The following is a 25230-nucleotide window of genomic DNA, read 5'->3' as shown; positions in this document are numbered from 1 at the left end:
CTCCCCCCCCAGTTCCCAACTGCCTGCCCTCGGAGACCCCTCCTGGGGACGCTGGGCATCTGGGCCCAGGTCTAAAAGTAAATTTGCTGTTTCTGAAAAGAGCCTCAGCCAGGCCAAGCCTGAAACCTCAGGCCCTGCTCAGTAGATGAACTCTCCGGGCATTTCCTGAAGCAATGGCGGCTCCTCGAATTTGAACCGCTTGGAGATGGCCTTGGGTTCCCGCTTCTCCTTCTCGGACTGGCGGCATGGCCCCAGCATATAGGAAGCCACCACAATCAACTCCTCCGTTTCCGGCTCTTCTGCTGCCCCCGGAGGTTCAGGCACAGAAGCTTCCTCTTCCTGGGGGCCACTGGGCTCTTCCATCAGACTCTTGACCCGGAAGGGAGGCTCTGGGCTGCTGCCTTGGGCTAGCCAGGGATGCCTCAGACACTCCTCGGCGGTGGCCCGATCCCTGCATCAAAGCAACAACAAAACATCACATTCTGGTGCAAGGGGATGCCTCTGACAGGCAGTAGAGGACGGTGCCTGTACATGGATTAAAACCGTACTGTGCGTGTACATACACTTTCCCAATGCCTAGGCCTTTCACATCCAGGAAAGCACCCCTCTGTGATGAGGGGGCTGGAGCAGCCCGGGACCCCTCAGTCAGTTAACTGCGGGCAGTCCTCATGATGCTCACAAGGGGCACTGATCAGATGACTCGGGGCACTGATCAGAACCTCCTGGACTTTTCAGGTGAAATCCCAGCCTTCGTGAAGGTGGGCCCCCCATGGGCTCCTGGAGGACTGACCCTGTGCCAAGGGAGAGGCACTTACTCGGGCTTCTTAAGCAGCAGGGCCCTGATGAAGTCCACGGCCGCCTCTGACACCGCCTCAAACTCCTCCCCCGAGTAGCTGACGTTCAGCTGAGAGATGTTCAAGAACGTCTCCTGTTTGTCGTCTCCCAGGAAGGGAGAGATTCCCGTCAGCATGACATAGGCCAAGACCCCGATGCTCCTGGTGCAAAACACAAGGGAAGAGGCTGTCAGGGCCGCGCCGCACCAGCGGGCAGAGCTCAGCGGCCCCCCAGCATGCTCACCACATGTCGGTCGCCGTGCTGATGGGATCGTAGCTCAGGACTTCTGGGGCTAGGAGAGAAAGCAGAAGAGACACTGTGAGAAAACCAGCACCCCACGCTGGCACCATCTCTTCCAATCAGCCCAAACTCAAACCCAGGTGGGAGACACCTCCTTACCCATGGGATTTCTAGGGGAGACAGCCCAGGGAATCTGCCGCCTCGACCACAAAGAGGCGCCCACGGTTTTCCAGTGGCCAGAGGGTCGCCATCACCTGCACGTCCTGGGCTCACTCAGAGTCCGACCCCTGCCGAGATGCCAGTCTGACAGCTGAGACCAAAGCTCCCAGGTTCCCACCCCGACAGGGCCCATGGGGGTGGCTGCCTCAATTCTGAGCTTGCTCAAGGTGAAAGGTCTTAAACAGAGTCCTTAAAAATGGTTCCCCGGGGGTCCTGATCCTGCCTGATTCAGGTTGCTACTTGCAACTCCAGAAAGTATTTCTACCAAGTCAGGATAAAAATCAGTAGTGGAGATAACAGAAAACCTGGGCCTGGGTGGGGAGGCCGCATCTCATCCAGGCCACCTCAGAAAGCCTGGAGAAGCCTGCAATCTGTGCAAAGTAGGTGGACTTCTTTGGAGAACTAATGGTTTTATTTTATTTTATTTTATTTTTTTAGCAGAAGGCAGGCAATGGGAAGGTATTTAAAGTAGGTGCAGAAAAAAAATCACTCTCATGGGTACAGAATCATTCCAAAAGGAATAGTCAGAATGACTTAATGAACTATTAATGAAGTTGAAGCGACCATTTAACAGGCTGCCATTGGGCCCCAGGAGAAGCCCGCCCAAAGGCCCTCTGGGGCTGCCCCCGGCTGGGTACACGGACAGGAGCTCCTGCACCACACAATCACCCCCACCCCCCATCATGTCACATTCTTCCAACGCCAGAACCTTAACCCCAGAACTCCTCTTTCAGGTAAAAATAAGATTTCATGAATCGGGGCAGCTGGGTGGCACAGTGGACAGAGAAGGCACTGGCCCTGGGGTCAGGTGGGCCCCAAGTTCAGATCTATCCACACTAGCTGTGTGACCCTGGGCAACTCACGTCACCCGCATAAACTGCATTCCCCCTCCCCCAACTACTCTGATCCTCTTGGACATGTCCTCCACCCAGTGACCCCGACGTCCTGGCCATGCCCCAGCCTGGGCGCTCTCCCTGGTGCCCCTCCTGCAGGGAGTGTGTCCACAGTGGGTCCTTCCCTCCGCTCCTCACTGACCCTTCCTCCCGTCTGTGGCTTGCTGTCACCCCATCAGACTAGAAGCACGCCAAGGGCAGGCACTGTCTCCTGCTCAGTGACTGACTGACCTGGGCCAGGTAATTACCTCCCTGGGCCTCAGTTTTTTCACCTGTGAAATAAGGGCAGGGTGGCCTCCCTGACACTCACCCACATACTCTGGGGTCCCCATGATTTCTCGGAGCTCCTCGCTGCTCTCCATCATCCTCGAGAGGCCAAAGTCAACGATCTTGATATCACCCAGCGGACACTCGCTTGTCAGGAGGATATTCTGGGGCTAAAACAAACAAGCAGTGTCCCAACACATCTGTGAGCAGCAAGCAGCTCAAGGGGCCTCAGGTCAAGCCCAAAGGAAGCCCTTCTTTCATCACACAGCACTGTGAGGCCTGCAACGCTCAGCCGGGGAGGGGGCTGCAGGCCCAGCGGCAGCCACATGCCCACGTTTGCCAGCACTGGCTGCTGTACCACCCTCCCTGAGGATGTCAACGTGGGCCATGCATGAGCCTTCTGGTGACCGGGGGTCACTGGGCCCTTGGCTCCCAGAGAAGAGGGACCCCAGACTCACTGCCAAGTCTGCCCGATACACAAGCGGATGGAGCACTGACCATGGGCAGGGAGCACACACATTAAAGTGAGCCAGGCCCTGCTCTGGAGGGCCCCCATGGGGGAGACAGCACTTGGGGAAGGTCCCCGGGGGAGGCAGCAGCAGAGCAAGGGGTCATTCCCCACTGAGAGGTCCCAGCAGGCCTGATGTGCAGCCACTGGAGAGGGCCTGGGCTTCCTTTTCCCAGCCTCCTTTAGAGGCTCTGGCTGCAGCCCGTGCAGGAACCAGTCCAGGCTGCATCTCCTGGGGGTGTCTTCCTGGGAATATGGCCCAGGGCACCGGGCTGGAAGCCTGGTTAGTCCCTAATCTGTCTGCACACGCTGCTTTGGCCAGGCTGGCCTGTCTGCCCTGTGTGTGAGCCCTGGTCAGCGTAGGCTGGAGATATCACCTCTCTCTGCTTCTCCTGTCAGGAGCCTGAGAGCTCCTCCAGACCAGCCACACAGCCACAGAGGACAGGGCTTGTCACTGCCCTCCTGGGGCTGTTGTGAGGCTCAAACAAGATCCCTGGGCTCAGCACACACAGTGTCTGGCACACAGTAGGCATTATAAGAAACACTTCTCCTCCTCTAAGCATTCCCTTGGTGTTTGTGAAGCCAATCTCCCCCTTTTGGACTCAGCCCCACGTTCTCTCCTGTCACCTGCTGCGGGCCGGGCCGCCCTTCCAAGCTGGGAACCTGCTCTGGGCACTGGGGAATGCCTGTCCGCTCTGGGAGGGCTGCCCAGGCCCCTTGGCCCAAGAGGAAGCTACAACGGAATGAACCACTTTACTGACGTGGCAAATGGGGGTGGGGGGTGGGGACAGGGACAAGACTTTTATTTCTCATGTGATGGCTTTTTATGGGAAATGTTTTCTTTTGGAATGATTCACCGGACAGTTCTGACTCCATGAACGATGTGCAGTATTCCTAACTAAAACCCCTGTAGAAAAAAGCCTATTCATCCAGCCTGGATTTTCACTTTCAAAAACCTCATTTTCTGTTCTCGAAATTCTGGAACAGCTGGGGTGGGTGCTGGAGGACAGAGGGCTAGCTCCAAGGAAATGGCTCCTCAAGAGTGAGTGTCTGGAGCCAGGGACCCAGGGCCAGGCCACAGCCCAGCGACCAGCAGCGGGGAGGCCCCCTCACACTCACAACGGCGGAGCTCTGACGGCTCAGAGCACTGCCCGCGGGGCCTCCTCTGCTCTTCTCCTATTGCTTGGTCCCTCGCCAGCATCCTCCCCACTCAGAGCCGCACCCACAGCTCCAGCTCTGGCCTACGCACTGCTAAGCGCCCTGGTGCTGGCAGGCACACTCCAGCACCCCCTGGCCAAGCCCTTGGCCTTGGTGCCCACAGGGTCTCCCTTCTAAATTTACCCACGTCAGATCTCATCCAATCATTCTCACTTGGAGACCCTCCAGAATCACCTCTTTGGCCGTAAGTGTTCTCAGGGCACCATGGGTGTTTTGTAGATGTGGCACAGCTTGGAGTGGAGAGGCCTGGCACAGCGCAGAGGGCACCATCTGGGTGGATCTGGGGGTCCAAGTTGGGCCCTCTGTGCCTGAAGGCCCATTCCCATCATGCCTTGCAGGGCACATCTCTCACTAATGGAACTGGGGGCTGCCCATCCCCCCACCCCCACCCTAGCCCTCTTTCTAAACAGACTCTTAGAAATGGGGAAGACTGCTCGGCTCTACCAAGAAGAGGCGACCTCCAATCCCACCACTGCTGAGCCCAGGCCTTGGAGGAGCATCTGGCTTGGGCTTCCCCTTTCCTGCTGGTGAGGCCCGGGGCCACCAGCCACCCCCAAAACACCAGCTTCAGGAAGGCACCAGGCAATCAGCCAATAGGTATTTATGAAGCCCGGCCTGGCTGTGTGTATGAGTGTGTATATATGTGTGTATGTGTATGTGTGAGTGTGTGTATATGTGTGAGTGTATGTGTATGTGTGAGTGTGTGTGTGTGCACCTGGCATTGTGCTAAGTGCTGGGGTACAGAGGAAGGCAAAGACCCCCCCCCCCACCATCCCTTCGTTCCAGCTCAGTTTCTTCTTCTTCTTCTTTATTTTGCTTTTTGGAGAGGGGAAGGTAGGGCAGTTGGGGTTAAGTGACTTGCCCAAGGTCACATGGCTAATAAGTGTTAAGTGTCTGAGGCCAGATTAGAACTCAGGTCCTCCTGACTCCAGGGCCAGTGCTCTATTCGATGTACCACCTAGCCGCCCCTCTTCCAGCTCAGTTTCTAAGGGAGGAGACAACAGGACACAGAAGGCACTGGTGTGTAGGGGATGGCGGGACTGGAGGGAGGGCATCGAAGATGGAGGGGGCAGCATAGGAGGATCACAGAGGAGGCGAAGGGGCTGCAGGGGGTGCGGGCAGAGGGGACATCGGGGTATCCATCCAGGGAGACTGAGCATCTGATGATGAGGGTGGGGCTGGGTGTCAGCTGCTGAGACCACCAGCCTCGGAGGGCACCATGGTCAGCACTGGGAGAAACCCAGAAGAGGCCACCTTAAAGGCTGAGGGGTCCCGGGCATAACGAGTCTGAGAGGGCCAAGAAAAGGCCTTTTCATCAGGACATTCATCATCTTTCATGGAGCAAGGAGGCCGGGAACCAGAAGGAAGACTGGAAGAGCCCGTCAGAGAAGCCCCAGGGGAAGATGGTTTTCTCAAGGAGTTTAGCCTCAAAGGGACTCGAGATGGGGCCTAATTTCAGGGATGGCTGATCCAGAGGGCAGCTGTTTTAGAAAGGATGAGATGTGTTTGTAAGCAGCAGGGAAACAGCAAGAATTCTGGGAGAGAGCCAAGGTCAGTGAGAGGGTGGGCATGACAAAGTGGAAGAGTGGGGAGAAAGCCACCTTTTCCAAGGAGATGGGGAAGGAGTAAAGCTTGGGGACCAGAGGGCAGGAAGTCAAGGCTGAACAGCAGCAGGGGGAAGGGGGATTCCCTTCCTGGCCATGGCGTCCACTAGCTTCTCATCAAATCACTGCTGAAAAGGGTGGACAATTAGTCTCTTAAAAAATAAAAAGCAAAGAAAGAAATGATATTCAAACCCCCCCCCCCTTTTTTGGCAATGAGGAAAGAGTTGACAAGATTAATGAGTCATTTAAGCACTTAAAGGATTCTTCCCTGATTATCTCAATAGAGGCAGAAAAAGCTATTGACAAAATACAACATCCATTCCTATTAAAAACACCAGAGAGCATAGTAAATGGAATCTTCCTTAAAATTATAAGTAACATCTATCTAAAACCATGAGCAAATATTCTATGTAATGGGGATAAGCTAGAAGCATTTCCAATAAGATGGGGAGGGGGTGAAACAAGATGTCATCATCACCACAGTAATTCAATTTGTTACTAGAAATATTGGCCTCAGGTGTAGAAGAAGAAAAAGAAATGGAAGGACAGGTAAAGAAGACTCAGCTATCACTCTTTGCAGTTGAGATGATGATATAATACTTAGAAAATCCAGTAAAAAACTACCTGAAATAATAAGCAACTTTAGCAAAGTTGCAGGATATAAAATAAAGCCACATAAACCATTGGCATTTCTATATATTACTAACCAAGCCCAACAGCAAGAGATAGAAAGAGAAATTCCATTTAGAGTGACTGCAGACATTATAAAATATGTGGGAATCTACCTGCCAAGACAAACCCAGGGACTACATGAACACAACTACAAAACACTTTTCACACAAATAAAGTCAGATCTAAATAACTGGAAAAACATCAGCTGCTCATGGGTAGTGTGAGTTAATATAATAAAAATGACAATTTTACATAAATTAATTTACTTCTTCAGTGTCATTCCAATCAATCTACCAAAAAAAGACTTTAATGGGCTAGAAAAAATAACAAAATTCATCTGGAAGAAGAAAAGGTCCAGAATATCAAGGGAATTAATGAAAAGAAATGCCAGGGAAGGCAGCCCAGCCAGACTGGATCTTAACTTGTATTATAAAGCAGCAGTCATCAAAATTACTTGGCTCTGGCTAAGAAAACGAGGGGCAGATCAGTGCAATAGGTTAGGACACACATGACACAGTAGTCAACAACTACAATAATCTACTGTTTGATAAACCCAAAGACTCCAGCTTCTGGGATAAGAACTCATTATTTGACAAAAACTGCTGGGAAAACTGGAAAACAGTATGGCAGAAACTGGGCACAGACCAAACGTCTGACACCATATACCAAAATAAAGTCAAAATGGGTTCATGATTTAAATATAAAGGCTGATACTATACGCAATCTGGAAGAGCAAGGAATAGTTTTTTCTGTCAGATTTATGGAAAAGGAAGAATTTATGATGAAACAAGAGATAGAGAACATTATGAAAAGAAAAATGGATAACTGATGACATTAAATGGAAAAGTTTTTTGACCAACAAAGCCAAAGGCAACTAAGATTAGGAGGGAAGCAGAAAACTGGGAAAGAATTTTTACAGCTAGTGTGTCTGATAAAGGTCTCATTTCTAAAATATATAGAGAATGGAGTCAAATTTATAAGACTACAAGTCATTCCCCAATTGATAAATGGTCAAAGGATATGAACAGACAGTTTTCAGAGGAAGAAATTAAAGTTATCTATAGTCATATCAAAAATGCTCTAAATCACTATTCCTTTGAGAAATGGAAATCAAAACAACTCTGAGGTATGATATCACACCTATCAGTTTGGCTAACACGACAAAATAGGAAAATTAGAAAAGCTGGAAAAGATGTGGGAAAATTGGAACACTCATGCACTGTTGGTGGAGTTGTGAAGTGATCCAACCATTCTAGAGAGCAATTTGGAACTATGTTCAAAGGCTACAAGACTGCATGCCTTTGGTCCGGCAATACCACTAATAACTAGGGCCACATCCAAAAGAGATCGTACAAATGGGAAAAGGACCCACAGGCACAAACATATTTTTGGCAGCTCTTTTTGTGGTGGCAAAGGGCTGGGAACTGAGGGGATGGATGACCATCAATTGTGGAATGGCTTAAGTTGTGGTATATGAGTGTAAGGGAATACTATTATGCTATAGGTAATGAGGAGCAGGCAGACTTCAGAAAATCCTGGAAAGACTTATATGGACTGATGCTGAGTGAAGGGAGCAGAACCAGGAGAACATCGTACACAGTAACAGCCACAGTGTGCGACGACTGCCTTTGATGGACTTAGCCATTCTCAGAAACGCAAGGACCTAAAACAACTCCAAAGGACTCAAGATGGAAAGAGCTGCGCAGTCTGCATGCAGAGAAAGAGCTGCGGAGTCTGCATGCAGGGAAAGAGCTGTGGAGTCTGCATGCAGAGAAAGAGCTGCGGAGTCTGCATCCAGGGAAAGAGCTGCGGAGTCTGCATGCAGGGAAAGAGCTGCGGAGTCTGCATGCAGAGAAAGAGCTGCGGAGTCTGCATCCAGGGAAAGAGCTGCGGAGTCTGCATGCAGAGAAAGAGCTGTGGAGTCTGCATCCAGGGAAAGAGCTGCGGAGTCTGCATGCAGAGCAAGCCCGACCATCTGTTCTCTCCCTTTTCTGTTGTATTTTGTTTCTTCTTTCTCGTGGTTCCTTCCATTGATTCTAATTCTTCTTTACAACATGACTATTGTGAAAATACGTTTAATATGAACGTATATTAGAGCCTGTATCAGAGTGCATGCCATCTTGGGGAGTTGGGGGGAGGAAGAGAGAAAATTTAAAACTCAGCTGTTTGTGGAACTGAATACTGTAAACTAAAACTAATACATTAACAAATAAAGGTTCCTCCGCTCTCAGCCTGACCACCATCTCTTACAACACAAAAGAGAGGACAAACAGTCCAGAGAGACCAACACATGGCAAAAGTCTGCCGTGACCTGCCATGCTCCACACCCATGATCCCCCCCACCTTGGAACTGAGGGGCCAGGCAATGGTGAACACACAAGTTTTCAGCACTTCCCTTTCACTCCCACCCCTTGCCTGGACGTTGGTGCATTCAGCCTGTTGTCTGAGGGCCTATGCCTGCTGGCCTGGGCTAGGGATGGGCCACTGAGGAAGCTCTGGCCTTGGGCTGAAATCCTGGTTTGGACCCTCAGTGACCTTAGGCAAGTCCTTTCCCTCTGACACTGGGTTCTCCTTCACAGTACTTTGTCTAACACTGCTCACACAAGCACCATTAGAAGCCTTCTTGCCCCTGGCCTTTGCAAGACAGTTAAGCGAAAATATTGTTCTTTCTGACAAGGACACCTGGGCTTTGAGAAGGAATGGAAGTAACATGTAGCATTTCCATGGCCCCCTGGTGTGCCAACCAGGGCTAAGCCCTTTACAATTCTGATCTCACTAGATCCTCACAACTACCCAGGAAGGCAGGTGCCATGATGACCCCCATTGTACAGCTGAGGACCCTGAGGCACACAGGTGCAGTGACTTGCTCAGGGTCACTCAGCTGTGCCTCCCTGCAGTCCCTGTGCCACCAGCTGAGCACCCCGAGGGCAGGGAATGTCTGACTGTTCTGTGCATCCCCTGGCTTGGCCCAGTGCAGGGCACACAGCAGGTGCTTAATAAATGCTTAGTGACTGACTGGCTGAAGGAGTTCTAAAGTCTGGTACAAGAGCTGGCATATTATAAGGCAATGCCCAGAACTTGGGTTCAGGGAAACTCCTTTTCCTCTCCCAACTTGGTTCTGTCACTACTTCTGCAAAAATGTCATGGCTGCTCCTGACAGCAGAGCCTGTGGCCACTGATGCCCAGGGACTTGGGTCAGATGATGCCCAGACTCCAAACAGGTTAAGACTCTCTGGCTCCTTTTTCATCAGCACAAATCACAAGCTGGCGGGACAGACAAGGCCTCTGTCCTCAGGGCCAATACAAGTGACATTTTCACTCCATCCACGTGGCTGGCTCCTCCCTTCACTCTGACTCCCTCCCCTAAGTGGTCTCCTTCCCCTCCTCCCCCCAAGGTCGTGTCTCTGACCCCTCCCCTGGCCACACCCTCCCCATCTCCACCCCGTTATTCCTCATGTTTCCTCTTCAGCCTCTCCCCTCTCCAATACAAATCTGACCCTGTCACATCTAGGCCCGGCACTCACTGGAGCTCGGCACCCCTGCACTGGCTGTGCCCCGAGGAGAAGGCACCCTCTCTGCTTCCATCCCAACACCCAGCTGCCTTCAGAGTTTAACTCAGACATCCTTGAACATGAGGCTTCTCCGGATTCCGCCTCCCCCCCCCCCCCCCAAAGGGCTAGTGTTTCTGCACAAAAACATCACCACAGGGGGTCTCTGCTGGGGCATTGGGGCTGTGCTGTTTTACACTTCAGCTCCTAGAATCCTGGTAGGCACACAGTAGGCACTTAATGTTTGTTGGTGATTTGTGTGACCATCTAGCAATCAAGCAGCTTTCCTTAAGCACCCTACTACATGGCAGGGATGGTTCTGAGTGCTGGGGATACAAGACAGTCCCTGCCCTCAGAAAGCTGACTGTCTAGCACAGGAGGGGGTGGGTCATGAAGGGCTGTGAAGGACAAGCTGGAGAAAGGAAGGCAGTGGAGTCTAGTGAAGAGGGGATGGTGACATGGCTGGAGGCAGCCCAACCCCCCAGCAGCTGCTGCCCGGCCAGGACGGAGGAGATGAGGGCCTGCACCCAGGAGGGGTGGGGCAGGGTCACAGGAGATGCTGCCAGGGTGAAATGGACAGGGTTTGGCACCACACTGGATAAGGGGGTGGGGGTGAGAGAGGGGTCCAGGATGACCTCTAGGTTGTGAGCCTGGGAGCTCTCTGGAGGGTTTGGGGGCAAGAGGATGGATTCTGTTTTGGAGATAGGAGTTTAAGATGTCTACTGAACATCTGGTTGGAGATGTCTGAAAGTTGGGAGGTGAACAGAGAAGCTGGGGCAGGGAAGGGGGATGGGAGAATCGCCAGCACAGCCCTGGCCATTCGATTCAAAGAGCTGCTAAGATCACTCAGGGATCTCATCATTCAGCCCCGGTAAGAGGGCGTGATATGGAGAGAAGGGGAGAAGCCCCAGCAAGGAGGAGGGCCGGACTAGAGAGGCCCAGGGATCTGGGGACGAGATCATTGTGCTGGTTTGTCCCTCGTTCTCAAAGAGCCCCACGGCACCTAGGAATGAATCATGTGACTTGCAGCTGACTTGGCTTTCAGTGAGGCAGGCTGTGCAAGGTCACCAGCCTCACTTCCTCCTCCAGAGCCATCTGGGGCCAGTGGCCAGATATTCTTCAGGATGACTGGAGATAGTCCAGGATGCAGTGGGAGACCCTGGCCCTGGTAGGCTAAGGCCTTTTCAGGTTCTCACTTAGAGTAAGGTAACACCCATTCAGTGAATAGTCCTCTTAAAGAAGGTAGTCAAGGGAGGGCCCCTTTAAAAAAAATCAAACTGGGAGGGGAAGACCCTCAGGGTGCTAGGAGGGTAGGGACCTACTGTCCAATCTAAGAGCTACAGAGTAAATTGGGTTTAAGGCCTGGTCTTTGAGAAGGAAATCTGGCCAGTAAACTTCAAGTTAAGGCAGCCTTCAGCTGAGGAGAGCAGTGTGGGTGGAACAGTAGGGTCAGAGCCAGACTGTGAAGGGGTGAGAGGAGGGAAGGTGGAGCCCCAGCTGCAGACCAGGAGTTTGTTTAGTTGTGACCTGGAAGTGTTCCTCCGAGGGGCCTCGTCTGGTCCCTAAGGAGACTCAGACCACACTGGCTGCCCTGTGCCTTGCACAGAGCATCTCACAAGGGCACAGGCTCCTTGCCTTTGTCAGTCTCCACAATGAAAATTTATAAGAAAATGAAACCTCACCTTCAAATCAAGATGAACGACGTTGTGGGCGTGTAAAAAGGAGACGCCTTCTAAAATCTGCCTCATGAGTCTCTGAACGTCCTTCTCTTTAAAGGCTTCTTCTCTCTCAGCTACACACTGGTCAAAAATCTCACCTCCAGCAGCACTAGGGAGAAACAGTAGTTAGAGAGCCACATGGAGCCGCACAAATATTCTGAGCCAGCAGATTAGCATTCTGAAGGGATTTTAAAGTACAAATAACATGTTTGCTTCAATTTCTTTGCAATTAAAAAAGGTAATTCCAATAAAGAAATCATTTCTATTCAGAGAAGGCAGCTCTCTGCTTAGCACCTGTGGTCAGACAATTCAAAACGACAAGTCATTGATGAGTCTCGTGCTATGGCCTCGAGCCAAAACGACATGCTTCGTACTAAGGTGATCTAAACCCTGGGACCCCAGCCCTCATGGCTCTTTCTACAACAGGAGCAGCATTTTTATTTGACCATGAAGATTCTGGTTGTGCTTGAGATCATTCCAGCTTCCCCTGTGGGAGTTGCCTTCAGATAGAAAGTGTGACTGCCCCATGAGGACAGAAAGAGCCAGATTGTTGAGCAGGCAGAGGGTGTGAGGACTAAGAGGAAGGGACTAGGTTCTGACAGCTGATCTTGCTGTAGGTTCTCTTAAAATAAATCCTTGGAAGAGGAGAGAGGCAAAAAGTGAGAGCCTAACCATCCCAAACAGGGGGAGTAAGCGCAAAGAGAGGGAGTGGTGCCTGTCTGGGGCTGCTGGGAGCTAAAGCCACAAACATGGAAATCTGCCAGGTTTTAAACTGCATGGGGGAGCAGTGCTCCTGTTATCTTATCTGAGCAAAGCCCGGGGGCTGGGAACCTCCCAGTCAGCATCTCCTTCCTCCCAATGTCCAGGTCCTACAACATGGGTTCCCAACATTTGTACGTGTGTGTGTGTGTCTACATGTGTGAGATGGATGTCTTGAGCAGTCTGGTAAAACCGAGTAATTCAATAAATGAAAGAAATTTCAGTTAGAGGTTAAAGGAATTTAAATAACTAGTAACTGAAGGAATTTGTTAGGAGCTAAGGATCAAGCCGTAATTTTGCCCTTGATACAAGTTCATGGACCTAGGACTCCCTAAGCATCTGTGGACTCAAGGTTAAGAAATTGCCACCTTCAAACCAACATGCTCGATTCTCCTCAAAGAAGGAGACCATTAGGCAGAAGTTCCAATGTTATCTGGCAATAGGGTTCTCTTAGGGACTAGAAGCCTGTTACAAATTCAGGTTTCAGAAGATTCCAGGTTCTCCACTGACTATTCCCATAGCCCTGTGTTGCCTGGGTTATCTCTGGAACACAACTTGCCATATGGGGGCATTTCTCACTTAAGACCCCTTGTTCTGAAAAGCCATCCACCTAACAGGAAAACAGGCTTCTCCCTCTGGTTGAATGGGGGTGAGCTGTAATCATCTGAATTCTGGACACGTTAGCTCAATCCCGAGACTTGTTTGATCTGCTCCCAGCCCCGGACTTGGATAGAGCCAGAGGTGGCTTGCCCACCCAACGCACACCTGACACCAAAAACTACACTGTGGGTATCAGAGACAGCATCCAAAAGGATCCTGACAGGCTCTTAGAGCTGATGAAAAGAAATTCAACAGGTACAAAAGTGACATCTTGCATTTGGATACAGAAACAACAAAAAGCTCAAAGGAGAGGCTTTTACTGGCCTGCAAGCTCCCTCAGATCGAATGCTCTCTGGGCCTTCGAGGGAGGGCCAGGGCCACCCTATGGATCCCAGCTGCTTTCAGCTGGGTACCCCCTGCTACGAAGGGCCTGGGTTCCATGTCATATGACCGCCAGTTAAGGAAGTTAAAGAAGGATGGGCAGGACCATGCTGGCTCCCTCCAAGCACACAGAGGGTCACCATGCACAGGAGGGAACAGGCTAGTTTTGTTGGGCCTCAGGACAGAAGGAGTAAAGAGCCAAGAGAGGAAGGTTCAGACTTGATGCAAATCTTGCTAACAATAAGGGCCTGTCCCTGTGTGGAGTGGGCTGCCTCTAGAAGTGGTGACTTCCCCCTTCTGGAGTCTGCTGGCAAGGCTCTGGTGGGTAGGCTGGACTGGGAGGCCCCTCCAACTCTCCACATCAGTGCTTCTTCGTGACAAAACCATTCTGCTCTGTGATGGGACAAGAGGAAGACTGTGTCTTGGAGGCTGCCTGCAGTCCACTGGGAACCTTCTGGGAGGGGACGGGCTGCCTCATCGTTTCCCAGAATGTTAAAAGGCTCAGACATGATCTTTTTTCCTAAAATGAGATGCTATACAGAAAGCATCTGACCATGTGATGTGAGTGCGTTTCTCCTGGGGTCTGCTGACACCTCAGCCTCTGAACCTTGTGAAGAATGCCTGCCACTCAGAGAACTCACACTACTGAAGAGAGATGTGACAAACCCACGCAGGGAAAGGGGCCAGGCTGACCGAAGCCTCTCCTCTCCAGCCTCCGCTGCAGACTGCCACGAAGGAGGAATACTTACTATTCCAGCACGAGGATCATTTCTGCCGAGGTTTCGTAGACTTCATGTAAGTTGATGACGCGGTGATTGTCCTGCGTCAGTTCAAGGACCGCAATCTCATGAATTATCTCCACCCGGCACTCTTGGCCTTTTCTTCTTTTTCTCATGAATTTTGCTGCAAATTCTTTCCCAGAATCTTTCTTGACACATTTCCTCACCACTGCAAATTTGCCTCTGGAATTAAATGAAACAATTTACACTTAGGTGACCACAGATTTTCCAGAGACAGAATTCTTAAAAACTACAATGTCAATAAAGTCAGCCTAAAAACCAACTGTACCCATGGAGGATGTAAGTTCATTTCCTTGGTAAAAATTTGGGTCAGTCATATTCAGTCAGAGCTAGACAAACCACAAAATTAGATAATATATTTTTAAATAGTTAAAAAAAAACAGCTCACTTAATTTTTAAATGATCAAATTACCATCCTAAATTAACAATATCCTAATAATAAAGAATCACGTCAAAATCCCATGCACAACAGAGGTCACAAACTCAACGCACCCAACCTGAGGGTGGTCCCAGCCAGATTACAATGGAACTGGGAAATGCAAAATGAAAATGTGACACAACATAGGTAATGTTCATTTGTGGTTTTCTCAGTCAACACACAGGGATCTGTTTCTACTTGAGTCCTAGGCCCCAGCTCTACCAAATAGTTTTTGCAAACAAAACTATTGTTTAAAACACTAACCACCTGGTAATTTAGGCTTTAACCAGAGACAATCTTAGATCAGTGTTTACAAGGATTCACTTTCACAAGGCAGAATTTCCCTCTAAGAAATCTAAGAGGCTCTGGCAGCCCCAGCCACAATTAAAGAATGCTGGCTGCCCACCCCCTCCTCTGGAATGTATTCTGTCCTCATGGACTGCAGCAGCTCCAGCTGTGGGAAGCCTAATCTGCTGCCTCTGCCAGTGCCCTCCCTGCCAAAGCACCTTGGACTGAACTACTCTGGATATACTGGATTTTCTCGCCCTCCATTTTTTCGGCATATCTTTTTATAGAACTTACCGCTTTTCTCTTTGGAACATCAGCTCCCTGTGCCCACCCTATACTTCCTCCTCCCACAGTGCCAAGCGGACTTGGAGTTGGGCAATCTCTGATTGCCTCCGTTCCTGCCAATCCTTCTGTCCTGAATCCTCAACTGCCCACAGGCCGCCTCTCACCTCCCCTCCTGGGGTCCCACTGGCTGCGTGGCCCCCTCCTGGCCCTCGCCCCTATCCCACAGCCTATCAACTGCTAAGAAATGGTGATTCTGCCTCCGCGACTCACTTCTGGCCCCAGCGGCTCGGTGCCGCGCTCAGTGTCAGTGCTGGTAACAGTCCGAGCAGAGCGGGGCAACATTGTGTACAGTCACAGATACATTGTATCCTTGCGGTCTGGCTGGCCGGGCTGTGCTGCTCTCAGCCACGCAAGGGTCCGAGGCACCTCCGGGAGGCTGCTGCCGGGAAAGGCGCCCAGACAAGGGGCAGGGGCCGGGAGGCTGCTCCCGTGCTCACAGGGCGTGAAGCCGGGTCTGATGCGAATATCCTGGGGGGGGCCGTGGCCCCGAACATAGGGAGCAGAGACGGAACCCACAAATGTAAGGAATCAGAGCGGGCGCCCGCCCGGCCCTGCGGACGAGAGCCCCGGGACTCCGCGAAGCAGCCGCGCGGGGAGCCCGGGCCGCCGGAGGCACCTGCCCACACGGCCCGCACTAGGCTCCCCGGCTCGTCCTCCCCCTCCCGCAGCGGCGCCTGCTCCGCCCCCCCACCCCAGGCCCGGCCGCTCCTGCCCGCGGCCGGGCCGGGGTCCGAGCCCCTGGAGGCAGCAGCTCCGACCGCTCTGCGGGGGCCGTGTCTGCCCCAGGCCGCGCTGCGTGCCTCCGTTTCCCCAGCTCACCTGCCCAGTTCGCGGCCCGGGCTCAGGCCATAGCGCTCCTGGAAGGGCTCCCGGCGCACCGGGGTGCGGATGTCCCGCAGCAGGCCCCGCGTCCGGCCCCGCGCCCGCTCCCGGGGGGTCCCGGCCGCTCCGGCCGCCGCCTCCTCCGGGGGGATCATGGCTCCCCGCCCGGCCCCGGTCCCGGCTGCCGCCGCCGCGCCGCGCGCCCCCCGATCCCGGCTCCGGCTCCCGCGGGCCTCCCGCTAACTGCCGCTCCGAGCCCCCACTTTCCCACCCACCCCGCCGCCCCCAGATACGCCCTCCGGCCGCGAGCCTCCGCGCCTGCGCGCCAGCAGGCCCCGCCCCCTCTGGCCCCGCCCCTCCAGAGGAAGGGGAGGAGGGAGGGGCGGGGGAAGAGGGAGGGCGCGGGGCGCGCGCACCTCCCCAGGGTGAAGGCTGGCGGAGGGCGAGCGGCGGCGCCACCTTCCGGTGCGGGGCGGAGCCGCAGGGGACGGAGCCGGGCAGCGACCCCCTGGAATACCCGCGCCAGAGCCTATCTCGGGGCTGCGGGATGGGGGGGAAAGTGGGCGGGGCCGGGAGGGCGGCAGGTGCGAGCCCGGGGCCTTTGACCGCCATTGGTCAGAGACCAGAGAGCTGCCCAAGACCCCCGGGCCCTCCACTGCCACCCTCGAGGTTTACAGATGAGGAAACTGAGGCCCCCGGACAGTGACGGCGTATCTGCCTCTTTGCTGCCCCGAGGAGCTGGGGCTGTGCAGAGGGCAGGGGATCCTGGTCCGGGCGAGGAAGGGTCCCGCACCTGGAAAGGCCCGCCCCTTAGAGCACGCACCTGGCCCCGAGCCTGGCCGGGCCAAGGTGACTCTGGGTCCTTGATCCCAGAGTGCCCTCCTGCCAGCACATTCTGGCAGAGCTTTAGTCAGTGTGGGGAGGGCATCCACTCCTGGGAAGGAACGAGGGACCCATGCCTGGGATGAGAAGGGATGTGGGTGGATGTTAGCACCTGCTGCCCCTTAGAGCCCGCACCTGGCCACACACCTAGCCAGGCCAATGGTGACTCTGGGTCCTGGAGTCCCGGATGTGGCTGCACTTGCTGGCAGGAGGGCAGGCCCCCATGACTTCTATGCAAAGACACTGGGTCAGAGATGGCACGCCAAGCAGTTGGGCTTGGCTGCTGGGTAGAATGAGTGGAGGGCAGGAGCTGAGGAAGGGCAAGGAGAATTCAGGAAAACGCTTGGGCATCTGATGCTGGGCAAGGCTAACTCTGGGCTGGGGTTGGAGGGCGGCCTCCTTGGACTCCATGGATCATTTCTGGCATTGGACAATCATTTGGAGAAGCAAGGAGGAAGTTCTGGTGGAAACAGAGGCACCCTGCCCTTCACACCTGGATAGGTGTGATATTTGTGCAGTTACACAATGAACTCTGACATCACAGGAGAAGGTGAGCCAGCAAGGTGTCCCAGGGCAGGGCACTGGGGCCTTGAGGTATGGACAGGTCTCCTGGTACTTGTCCAGTCAGGTGCAGGAGGGATGGAGAACAGGGCTGTGGGGCCTAGTGTCTGGGTGGTGAAGGTGTCCTGAAGGGCTGCCCTGTTGGAGAGAGGAAGGTGGGTCTTTAGTACTTGGCTAAGTCGCCTCTCTGCCTGTCCTCTAGTCAAGGTTCAGAGGGCTTGGCGAGATGCTTCCCTCCCTCCCTGTGCCCTATAAGCCCTGGTTCAGAGGAGACACCCTCAGTGCCCCAAATCAGGCCGCAGATGAGGCTGGGGGATCCAGGAGGCTGGGCCTGGAGCAGGGGACTTGGGCCAGCAGAGATTCTTGGAGAAAGTCTGGGTCTGCTTGCCAGTCAACAGTTCCCACCCCCTCATAGAAGGAGCACACGAAGGGCCGTGGCAGGACATGTCAGTGACTGCAGACTAGGTCCATTCTCATGAGGAAAACGGCCAAGGAGAGGAAAACAGGAAAAGCTCAGGAGGCCCTGTGAGCAGAAGCTGACCCAAGAGGAGGTGAGAGATAAGGCTTCTGGGAAGGAAAGTGTTCAACAAGTGGGAACTATCAGCCAGGATATTGTATTAGTCAGAACGGCAGTTGCCCTGAACAAGGCTTGTGTGGCCAGTCCTCTCTTTGGGTGCCCTGTGGTGGGGTCTTCCTTGTCTCCATCCACTTTGGGAGACTCCAGGGGGGCCGTGGTGGAGAGTTGTGGGGGCAGGGAGCTGCTTTTGGGGGCAGCCATGCCTGTGAATTCCCCACCACCCTAAGGATGTCCTCATGTTCCTTTGGTGACAGCAGCTGAGTGTGTTTGACTTAAATAAGGCCCTTAATAAGTACCTATTGACTTGGTAATAATAGTGAGGTCTGGGCCCTGGGTGTGTGACCTCAGAGCACTTGGTGCAGTTGTGGGGTAGGCTCCTTGGCACGCTGGACAGAGTGCAGAGGGGGCCTAGGAGAGGAATAGCCTTCTTTCCCCCAAAGATGCCGGGATTCTTTGCGCAGGGCAACCTGCCCTGCCACTTCCCCATGCCAAGCGTGAGTCACACCCCTCCTGTCTTACTGTTGTCTGTGGAGTCAGAATCTCCTCTGTGTGCGGTCTGGAGCCCAGTCTGGGCATTCTCTGAGGGCTGAGGCCACGGGGATGGTTTTTGCATCTTCTTTTCCTGAGGAGGACTGGCCCAGCCGCCCCGTGGCCATTCTGACCTGCTAAGCCATGCTTCCTGCGCTCTCCCGACTGTGCATCGCTGCCTCTGGCCATTAGACAAACCGTCTTCACTTTGACCCTGGATGCAAGCAGCTCCTGGTTTGGTAAGTGCAGGGGTTCCAGGAATCCCAGCACATCCAGCCGTACAACAAGTAGCTGCTCAGTGGCTTTGAGCCTCCTTGGAAACCCACAGCTCAGTTGTTCTCTTTATGCTTTGCCAAGGTGCCACTTTGCCACTGCATTCATTTAGTCTGTCTTGTTTTTTTTTTATTTCTGGTAATGCTTTCAGGGTATATTTCAAATAGGAGAAAGCTAATATCAAGAGGTATACTTGTTGTGTAAATATTGCTGAGTGCTGCTGTCTTAGTCTCAAATAAGATTCCACACACTCGAAATGCCTGCCCCAAAGGATTATGGGATCATAAGGCTAGGCAGGAAGGGATCACAGGGTCAGCTAGTCCAGCCCACTCCCTTTTAACAGATGAGAAAACTGAGGTCTAGAGAGTGTGCCCTTTGCCCTGGAGCAAGGAGGTGGGGAGAGAAGTAGGAAGTGAGCTTGCAACAGTCGTGTACTGTCTGAGTAAAAGCTGAGCCCTAATTTTCTGGCAGTTACCTTCCTGTGTGACGTTGGGCTAGTCACTGAACCCCTCTGGTCTTTTATTCTCTTCCTCTGGTAAACCTCTAGCTGCTTCCAGATCTCCATCCATTATCCCATCATAGACCTTTGTTGGGGGACTGAGAAAGATAAAAGGTGCTTTAGAAACTTCAGGCCACGGATGGAGCAGCCATGGGAGCTGGTCTCAGTTATTCCAGCCTATCTCAGATGACTGGGACATGGTCCTCCCCCCCCCCCCCCCCGCCCCTACCCTGGGGAGAATGGAGGCAAAGCTGACATTTCTCAAGGCAGCCGATGCTTTCATCTTCACTTCCACTTTGTAGCTTGCCACCAATTTAGAAAGACAGCCTAGTTTTTATCTGTGCAGTGCCAGGACTAGACATGTAATTACTTCATAACGTCTGACTCTCCCATTTACCATTTAGATGACTAGAGGATAATTAACCAATCAACCTCTGGCAAGAGCTTTCTGTTCCCCTTCGGAGCTCTGAGGATGCCACGTTGGGAGCCCAACTGGGGAACCAAGGCAGGCCCAACATGTCTCAACTGGGCTTTTTCACACACACGCACACACACACACACACACACACACACACCTCACTCCAAGAAGTTGGAGTTTAGCAGTCAACTATTGTGAAAAGACATAGCACCCCCAACACACATCACCCAAAAGAAAGAACACTGAACTATCTTCAGGATTGGTTTATGAAGCTTGGTTCAGGTTCAAGGAGCTGAGAATTTTCAGGTCAGGGTCACGGGGGGTCTAGGAACTATTCTTTTGTTCTGAGAATCTGAGTCATTGCTTGATGTTGTTCAGTAAGTTGCTGAACTGACTGGTTAGGCAGCATAGTCAGTGTGAGAAGTGCCGTAGCCACTCGGAGCCCACCCTGTCCCATCCTCACCTGAGAGCCTCTCCTCCTCTTCTTAGGTTCATTCTGTCCATCTACACTGGCCCACCTAGATATCAGTGTCATATGCTGGTCCCAGAACATTGTCCTTCCTTTCATAAGTAATTTAGCACTCGGTCCCATGGTCTTCCTCTTCATCCCAATTCCTGCTTGTATCCTTGAGGCAGAGAAACCCAGGAAGATGCAGACTGTTGCCGCCTATGACCATGGAGCTTTTCCATCTGACTTGCAGCTCCAATATGCTCCATCAGAATGTGAGCTCTGTGAGAGCAGGGGCTGCCTTATCTTTCTATTTGTATCTCCAGTTCTTGGTACATAGGAAGCCGTTAATAAATGTTTTTTATCGATTCAGTCAGTCGTTCACCCATTGATACAGGCCACAAGATGAAGAAGGCACCCAGTGCATCCTCAGCTGCCCTACCAAGCAGATGCTTAGATCCAGGTGTCTTCATGCACAGTTTTTGGAAATCTTCCTCTCAGTGGCACTAGAGTAGAAGGTGAAATATGAATAAAAGCTCACTTTTCTATAGTGCTGAAAGTTGATGGGGGGGACCTGAGGGAGGAACGTGATTAGAACCCACATGAGAACAGCAACAATAGTCACTGCAGACTGCTTTACACTCATGGATCCTTGTGAAAACTCAGTGAGGCAGGGCTCCAGCTCTCCCCATTTTGGAGTTGAGGCTTAGGTGCCCTTGTGTGGACAGAAGTGAAATCTGAGCGGTCTCTGGCCCAGCACTTCCTGGGCCTGAGTTGAGGGGGCTGCAGGACAAGGTGACACCTAGGGTGCTGCTTCGTGAGGGCTCCAAGGAGCTGCTGTACACAAGTGCTTTGCAAGCTTCGAGGCCCCTGCCAGCTGGGTTTAGCAGACTTTCTGCCCCTGCTGAGCGGCCAGTGGGGAGCGCCTCCCGTCTCCCTGCTTTCTGGAGTCCTCAGGGGACCCTTTGCCTCCATGGCTTCTTTTGATCTGTAATTCTTTCTTTTGCATAAAGTATTTACTTCCATTGCGATGTTTCAGCCATGAGTCCTGTTCCGCCAAATTTCCCAAGACCTCTCAAGTTGCATTTATTTCCTTCTGTTGTGGCATCCGCAGTTCACTCAGACACGTCACTCATGCTTTGGGCCTTCACTGCACAGACGTCTGAGGCCGTAAGCATTGTTACCACTGTCTGCCATCTTGAACGTCTCCAGTAAATTAATAGGCTTCTTCCCTGCTGTTCCTTCTGACTTGCACCTATCTCTCTCTGTGCTCTCTGGCTTAATGGTGCCTGGGGATGGTTTTCTCTCCCCCTACTCATTTTTAGTTTAAAGCTTCACTAGATACTCTCCATCCCTGACCAAATGCCTGCCCTGATGCAAAGATCCAAATACTATTCTTTTTTTTTTCTTTATCTTTTTTTGGAGGGCAATTGGGGTTAAGTGACTTGCTCACGGTCACATGGCTAGTTTTTGTGTTACATGTCTGAGGTATGATTTGAATTCAGGTCCTTCTGACTCCAGGGCCAGTGCTCTACTCACTCTGCCACCTAGCCGCCCCATTCTTTTTCTTTTTTTAATTACTGAAACTTAAATATACACTAAGCAAAGAAAAGGAAATGTATTATAAACTTAAATATTAAGACTTAAACACAAAGTAAGAAAAGAAAAAAGCATGTCATGTGCACAGCAGAACAAATATCATTCTTTCCCCATTTCTCAACATCCCACATCCAAGTTTCTTTTCTTAAACAACTACTTTCCATTGGTGGTATCTCTGATCTTAGATGTCTGTGTATCTAATCTCTTTAGTTTCTTGCTCAGGACTCCTTTATTTTTAAAGGTGCTTTTTAGACTCCTTTTGGTTGCTGTATCATCTGTCTCTGGAGGAATCACCAAAATGATCCTGAATCTTCAGAACTGATAAGTCTCAGGAGTTTGTCATGGTCACACACCTAGGAAGGAAACAACATCTTGGAAGTTGGTTAGAAGCAACTTCTAAGGCCCCAGGGTTAGGGGACCTGCAGTAGTCCTTGGCCTTTACCCAGCTGATATGGTTCATTGCTCTAGAAAATCCTGACTTTATAATAGGGGGAGTAAGCTCCCAATTTTCAAATGGCTCGGTGTCCTGTGGAAAGTTGCTAATTATAGACATGTTTGTGGTATTGGAAGTTCAAGAGGTTTCTCAGAAAGTAGGTAAATGAAAAAGTCCTACAAATGCAAACATGAATCATGAATGGAATAAGTTTTTATCCCCACATAGAAAAGGGGAATGCTATGCATGAGAGGATCATAGCGTGCATCACAGAATGGTTAAAACAGAATTTAGTAGCTGACTTCTAGCCACTGTTACTGGATGTGAGATAAGCCTCATTAAGGCTTGACACAGTTTCGTAATTCTGCTACTTACCAGTCACTTCACATTTCATCTCCTCAGCCAACACTGTCCTATCATACAGGAAGCCAGCCTGGATTATCTTTCTGGTTGGCTTTGTCCTGGGAGTGTTTGAACAGTCTGAAGCATCTGTGATCCTCCCTGACAGCAGCCGCTACCACTCTGGAAGACTCCACTATGGCTCCGCTGCTGGTGGGAGATGTCAACATTGCAATTCCTCTATGTCTTTCACATTCACCAAGTATTATACTAAAGTACAAAAGCATCTGAAAGAGGCAAACGAGGCCGGGGCCCTTGTACAAACTGTGCTGGTGGATTCCCTTATGCTAGGGGTCAAGAAAAAACATTCTTCTCCCTCCTTTGTTGAGATCCCATCTTGTCACTGGGTGGAGTACATCCAAGAGAGATCACCTGTTGGAAGCTGCTGCTTGTACCAGGTGTGACACCCACATCATCAACTTTTCTGGGTCAGCAGTCATTTAACAGACTTTCAGTGGATGAATTAATTCTATGTGGTCAGAGGCTAGCCCTCTCGGTTAGCCAAGCTGACTATCATATGGGGAGGTGGAAGGGCCCAGTTTTCCTGGTATCCCCTGTCAAGTAGCTGCCAACCAATATGACTGTTTTTTTTCTTCCTCTGACCAGTCTTTAGTGATGTATTTCTTGGTGGTACCTTTGGATTTTTAATCTTCCTTTCATGGTGTATAGCAATCTGCTGTTTCTCAGTAGGGTCTACCTCAGGAGTTCTTTTTTTTCCTGGACCACTTTGTCCATCTGGTGAAGTCTATGGACCCCTTCTCAGAATCAGGTTTTTAAATGTATGAAATAGAATACAGAGAATTCCAAAAGAAATAGATTATATTAAAATATGATTATGAAAACATTTGAAACAAACACATTTGTGGACTTCAGGTTAAAGACCCCTGCTTGGTAGGAACAACCTCAAACACATTGCAAAGCTTCAGTGGTTCAATGGTCCTTCAGAAAGTCCTAAAACATAGGTTCTATGACCAAGAGGTGAAGGAGCTTTGGAAGACTGAGCTGGAACAGGGCCCGCTTGGAGGCTGGGGGGATTGGACATGATAGAAGGGACCAAATTTTGAAGAGCTGTTATGGAACAGGGATTAGATCTGTTCTTGACTCTAGAGAACAGACTGGAGGCAAATAGGTGAATGATGTGAGGCAGTAAATTTAGGCTATAGATCAGGACACGCTTCCTAGGATTGGGGCTACCCTAAAGTGGGATGGGTTGCCTCTGAAGGAGTGGGCAGATTTTCCTTCAGTGGAGAATGGAATCTTCAGCTGGACCAGCTTGCTGCCTCATTCCCTTCCTGTTTTGGAATTCTACAATTCTCCACAGTTAACTCTTCCCTTTCCATGTCATCTAGCTGTCGCCATGTATAACAGTCTCTCCACTACTTCTTTATTTCTGGGAGGTGGGGAATGGGAAATAATCTCGGCCCAATGTCAACTTCCAACTTTCCTTTACCTGGTCCTCCATCCATGGACCTCTAATGTATCATCAGTCCCTATGTCTTTGGGACAAGAAGGGACAGTTATAGAGTCTTTAAGCCAATGCACGTCTCCACTGACCTGTAAAAGAAGAAACCAGAAATGCAGCCCCAGCTTTGACCAAGGCCCCATCCAGTAAGAGAGAGCAGGGTTGATGCAGTCTGGAATATACAATGGAGGACTCACATCTGCAGGGTAGGCCTTGCGGTGGGAGAAAAAGGCAGCTCCAGATACTGATACTGAGGACACTGACACTCAGAGGTAGGAAGTGGCTTGTGAGAGGCCACACGTGCATGCGTCTAAGTGTGACCAAATCTCTACACATTCCCGACAGCCATAATTCGGGAGGCTGCCTTCAGTTTGTAAGCTTCATCTGGCCTCTGGCCCACCCTGTTACTCCCCTCACATTTGGTTACTAAATATTGCAGGCCTTTTGGAGCCTCTTTGGAAGCTGCAGGTCTGTTTTTTAAAGCAGTTACACAGAAGGGCATGTCTTCACACTTTCACATTGGGGGCTTTCCCTGGATGTTTCCTTGGGTGACGTCCTCAGGTTTGGCATTTCCCAAATCTCATCTGAACGTCTGTCCAGTCTGGTCCCCCAGGATTGATATTAAGGACTGTCCTCTATGAGATCTGTCTCCCACAATCCCCCCCCCCCCAATTCTGGGAGCCTAGAAGGGCTAACAGGTCCCAGGAAATATTGGACATATTTTGTATTTCTGCAACACGGGGATTTCCACGCGTTTCTTGGAGCAGAGAGAGTTCACCCCTTTTGCCCATTTGACAAAGAACCCCAGATGACCTGGAGAATGGACCAGTCATCAGCAGCCTTGGTGTTGGGGTAAAGATCCTTTTGTTCTCCATTTTCCATTAAAGAAATCCCCACTGTCCACCTGTTCAGCCCTTTGATAGATGCACAAGTCATCTTTCTGAATTCTGTGGTCCAACTGGACCTCAGATCCAGATCAATCTTCTTTCTTCCATCTTTTGTAGTGGCTACCCCTCA

At 51.4% G+C, this 25230-nt stretch overlaps 1 protein-coding gene across 1 annotated transcript; it reads right to left on the bottom strand.

Annotated features, from left to right (window-relative positions):
- Positions 1–6: 6 nt before the first annotated feature.
- On the bottom strand, positions 7–16304 carry STK17A (serine/threonine kinase 17a). The gene is made up of 7 exons (XM_069084404.1): positions 16132–16304; positions 14211–14423; positions 11686–11830; positions 2497–2623; positions 1078–1126; positions 816–995; positions 7–451 (listed from the first exon to the last, which is right to left on the bottom strand). The coding sequence occupies exons 1-7, from the start codon at positions 16287–16289 to the stop codon at positions 139–141; spliced, it is 1185 nt and encodes a 394-aa protein (XP_068940505.1). The 5' UTR covers positions 16290–16304; the 3' UTR covers positions 7–138.
- Positions 16305–25230: the final 8926 nt, after the last annotated feature.

The sequence above is a fragment of the Petaurus breviceps genome, unplaced genomic scaffold (genome assembly GCF_028583685.1).
Source record: "Petaurus breviceps papuanus isolate PSGF00001 unplaced genomic scaffold, PetGlider_PUasm1.0 174, whole genome shotgun sequence".
In the NCBI taxonomy this organism is placed as follows: domain Eukaryota; kingdom Metazoa; phylum Chordata; class Mammalia; order Diprotodontia; family Petauridae; genus Petaurus; species Petaurus breviceps.
The sequence above is the reverse complement of the archived record's forward strand: the minus strand, read 5'-3'. Positions and strand labels throughout refer to the sequence as shown.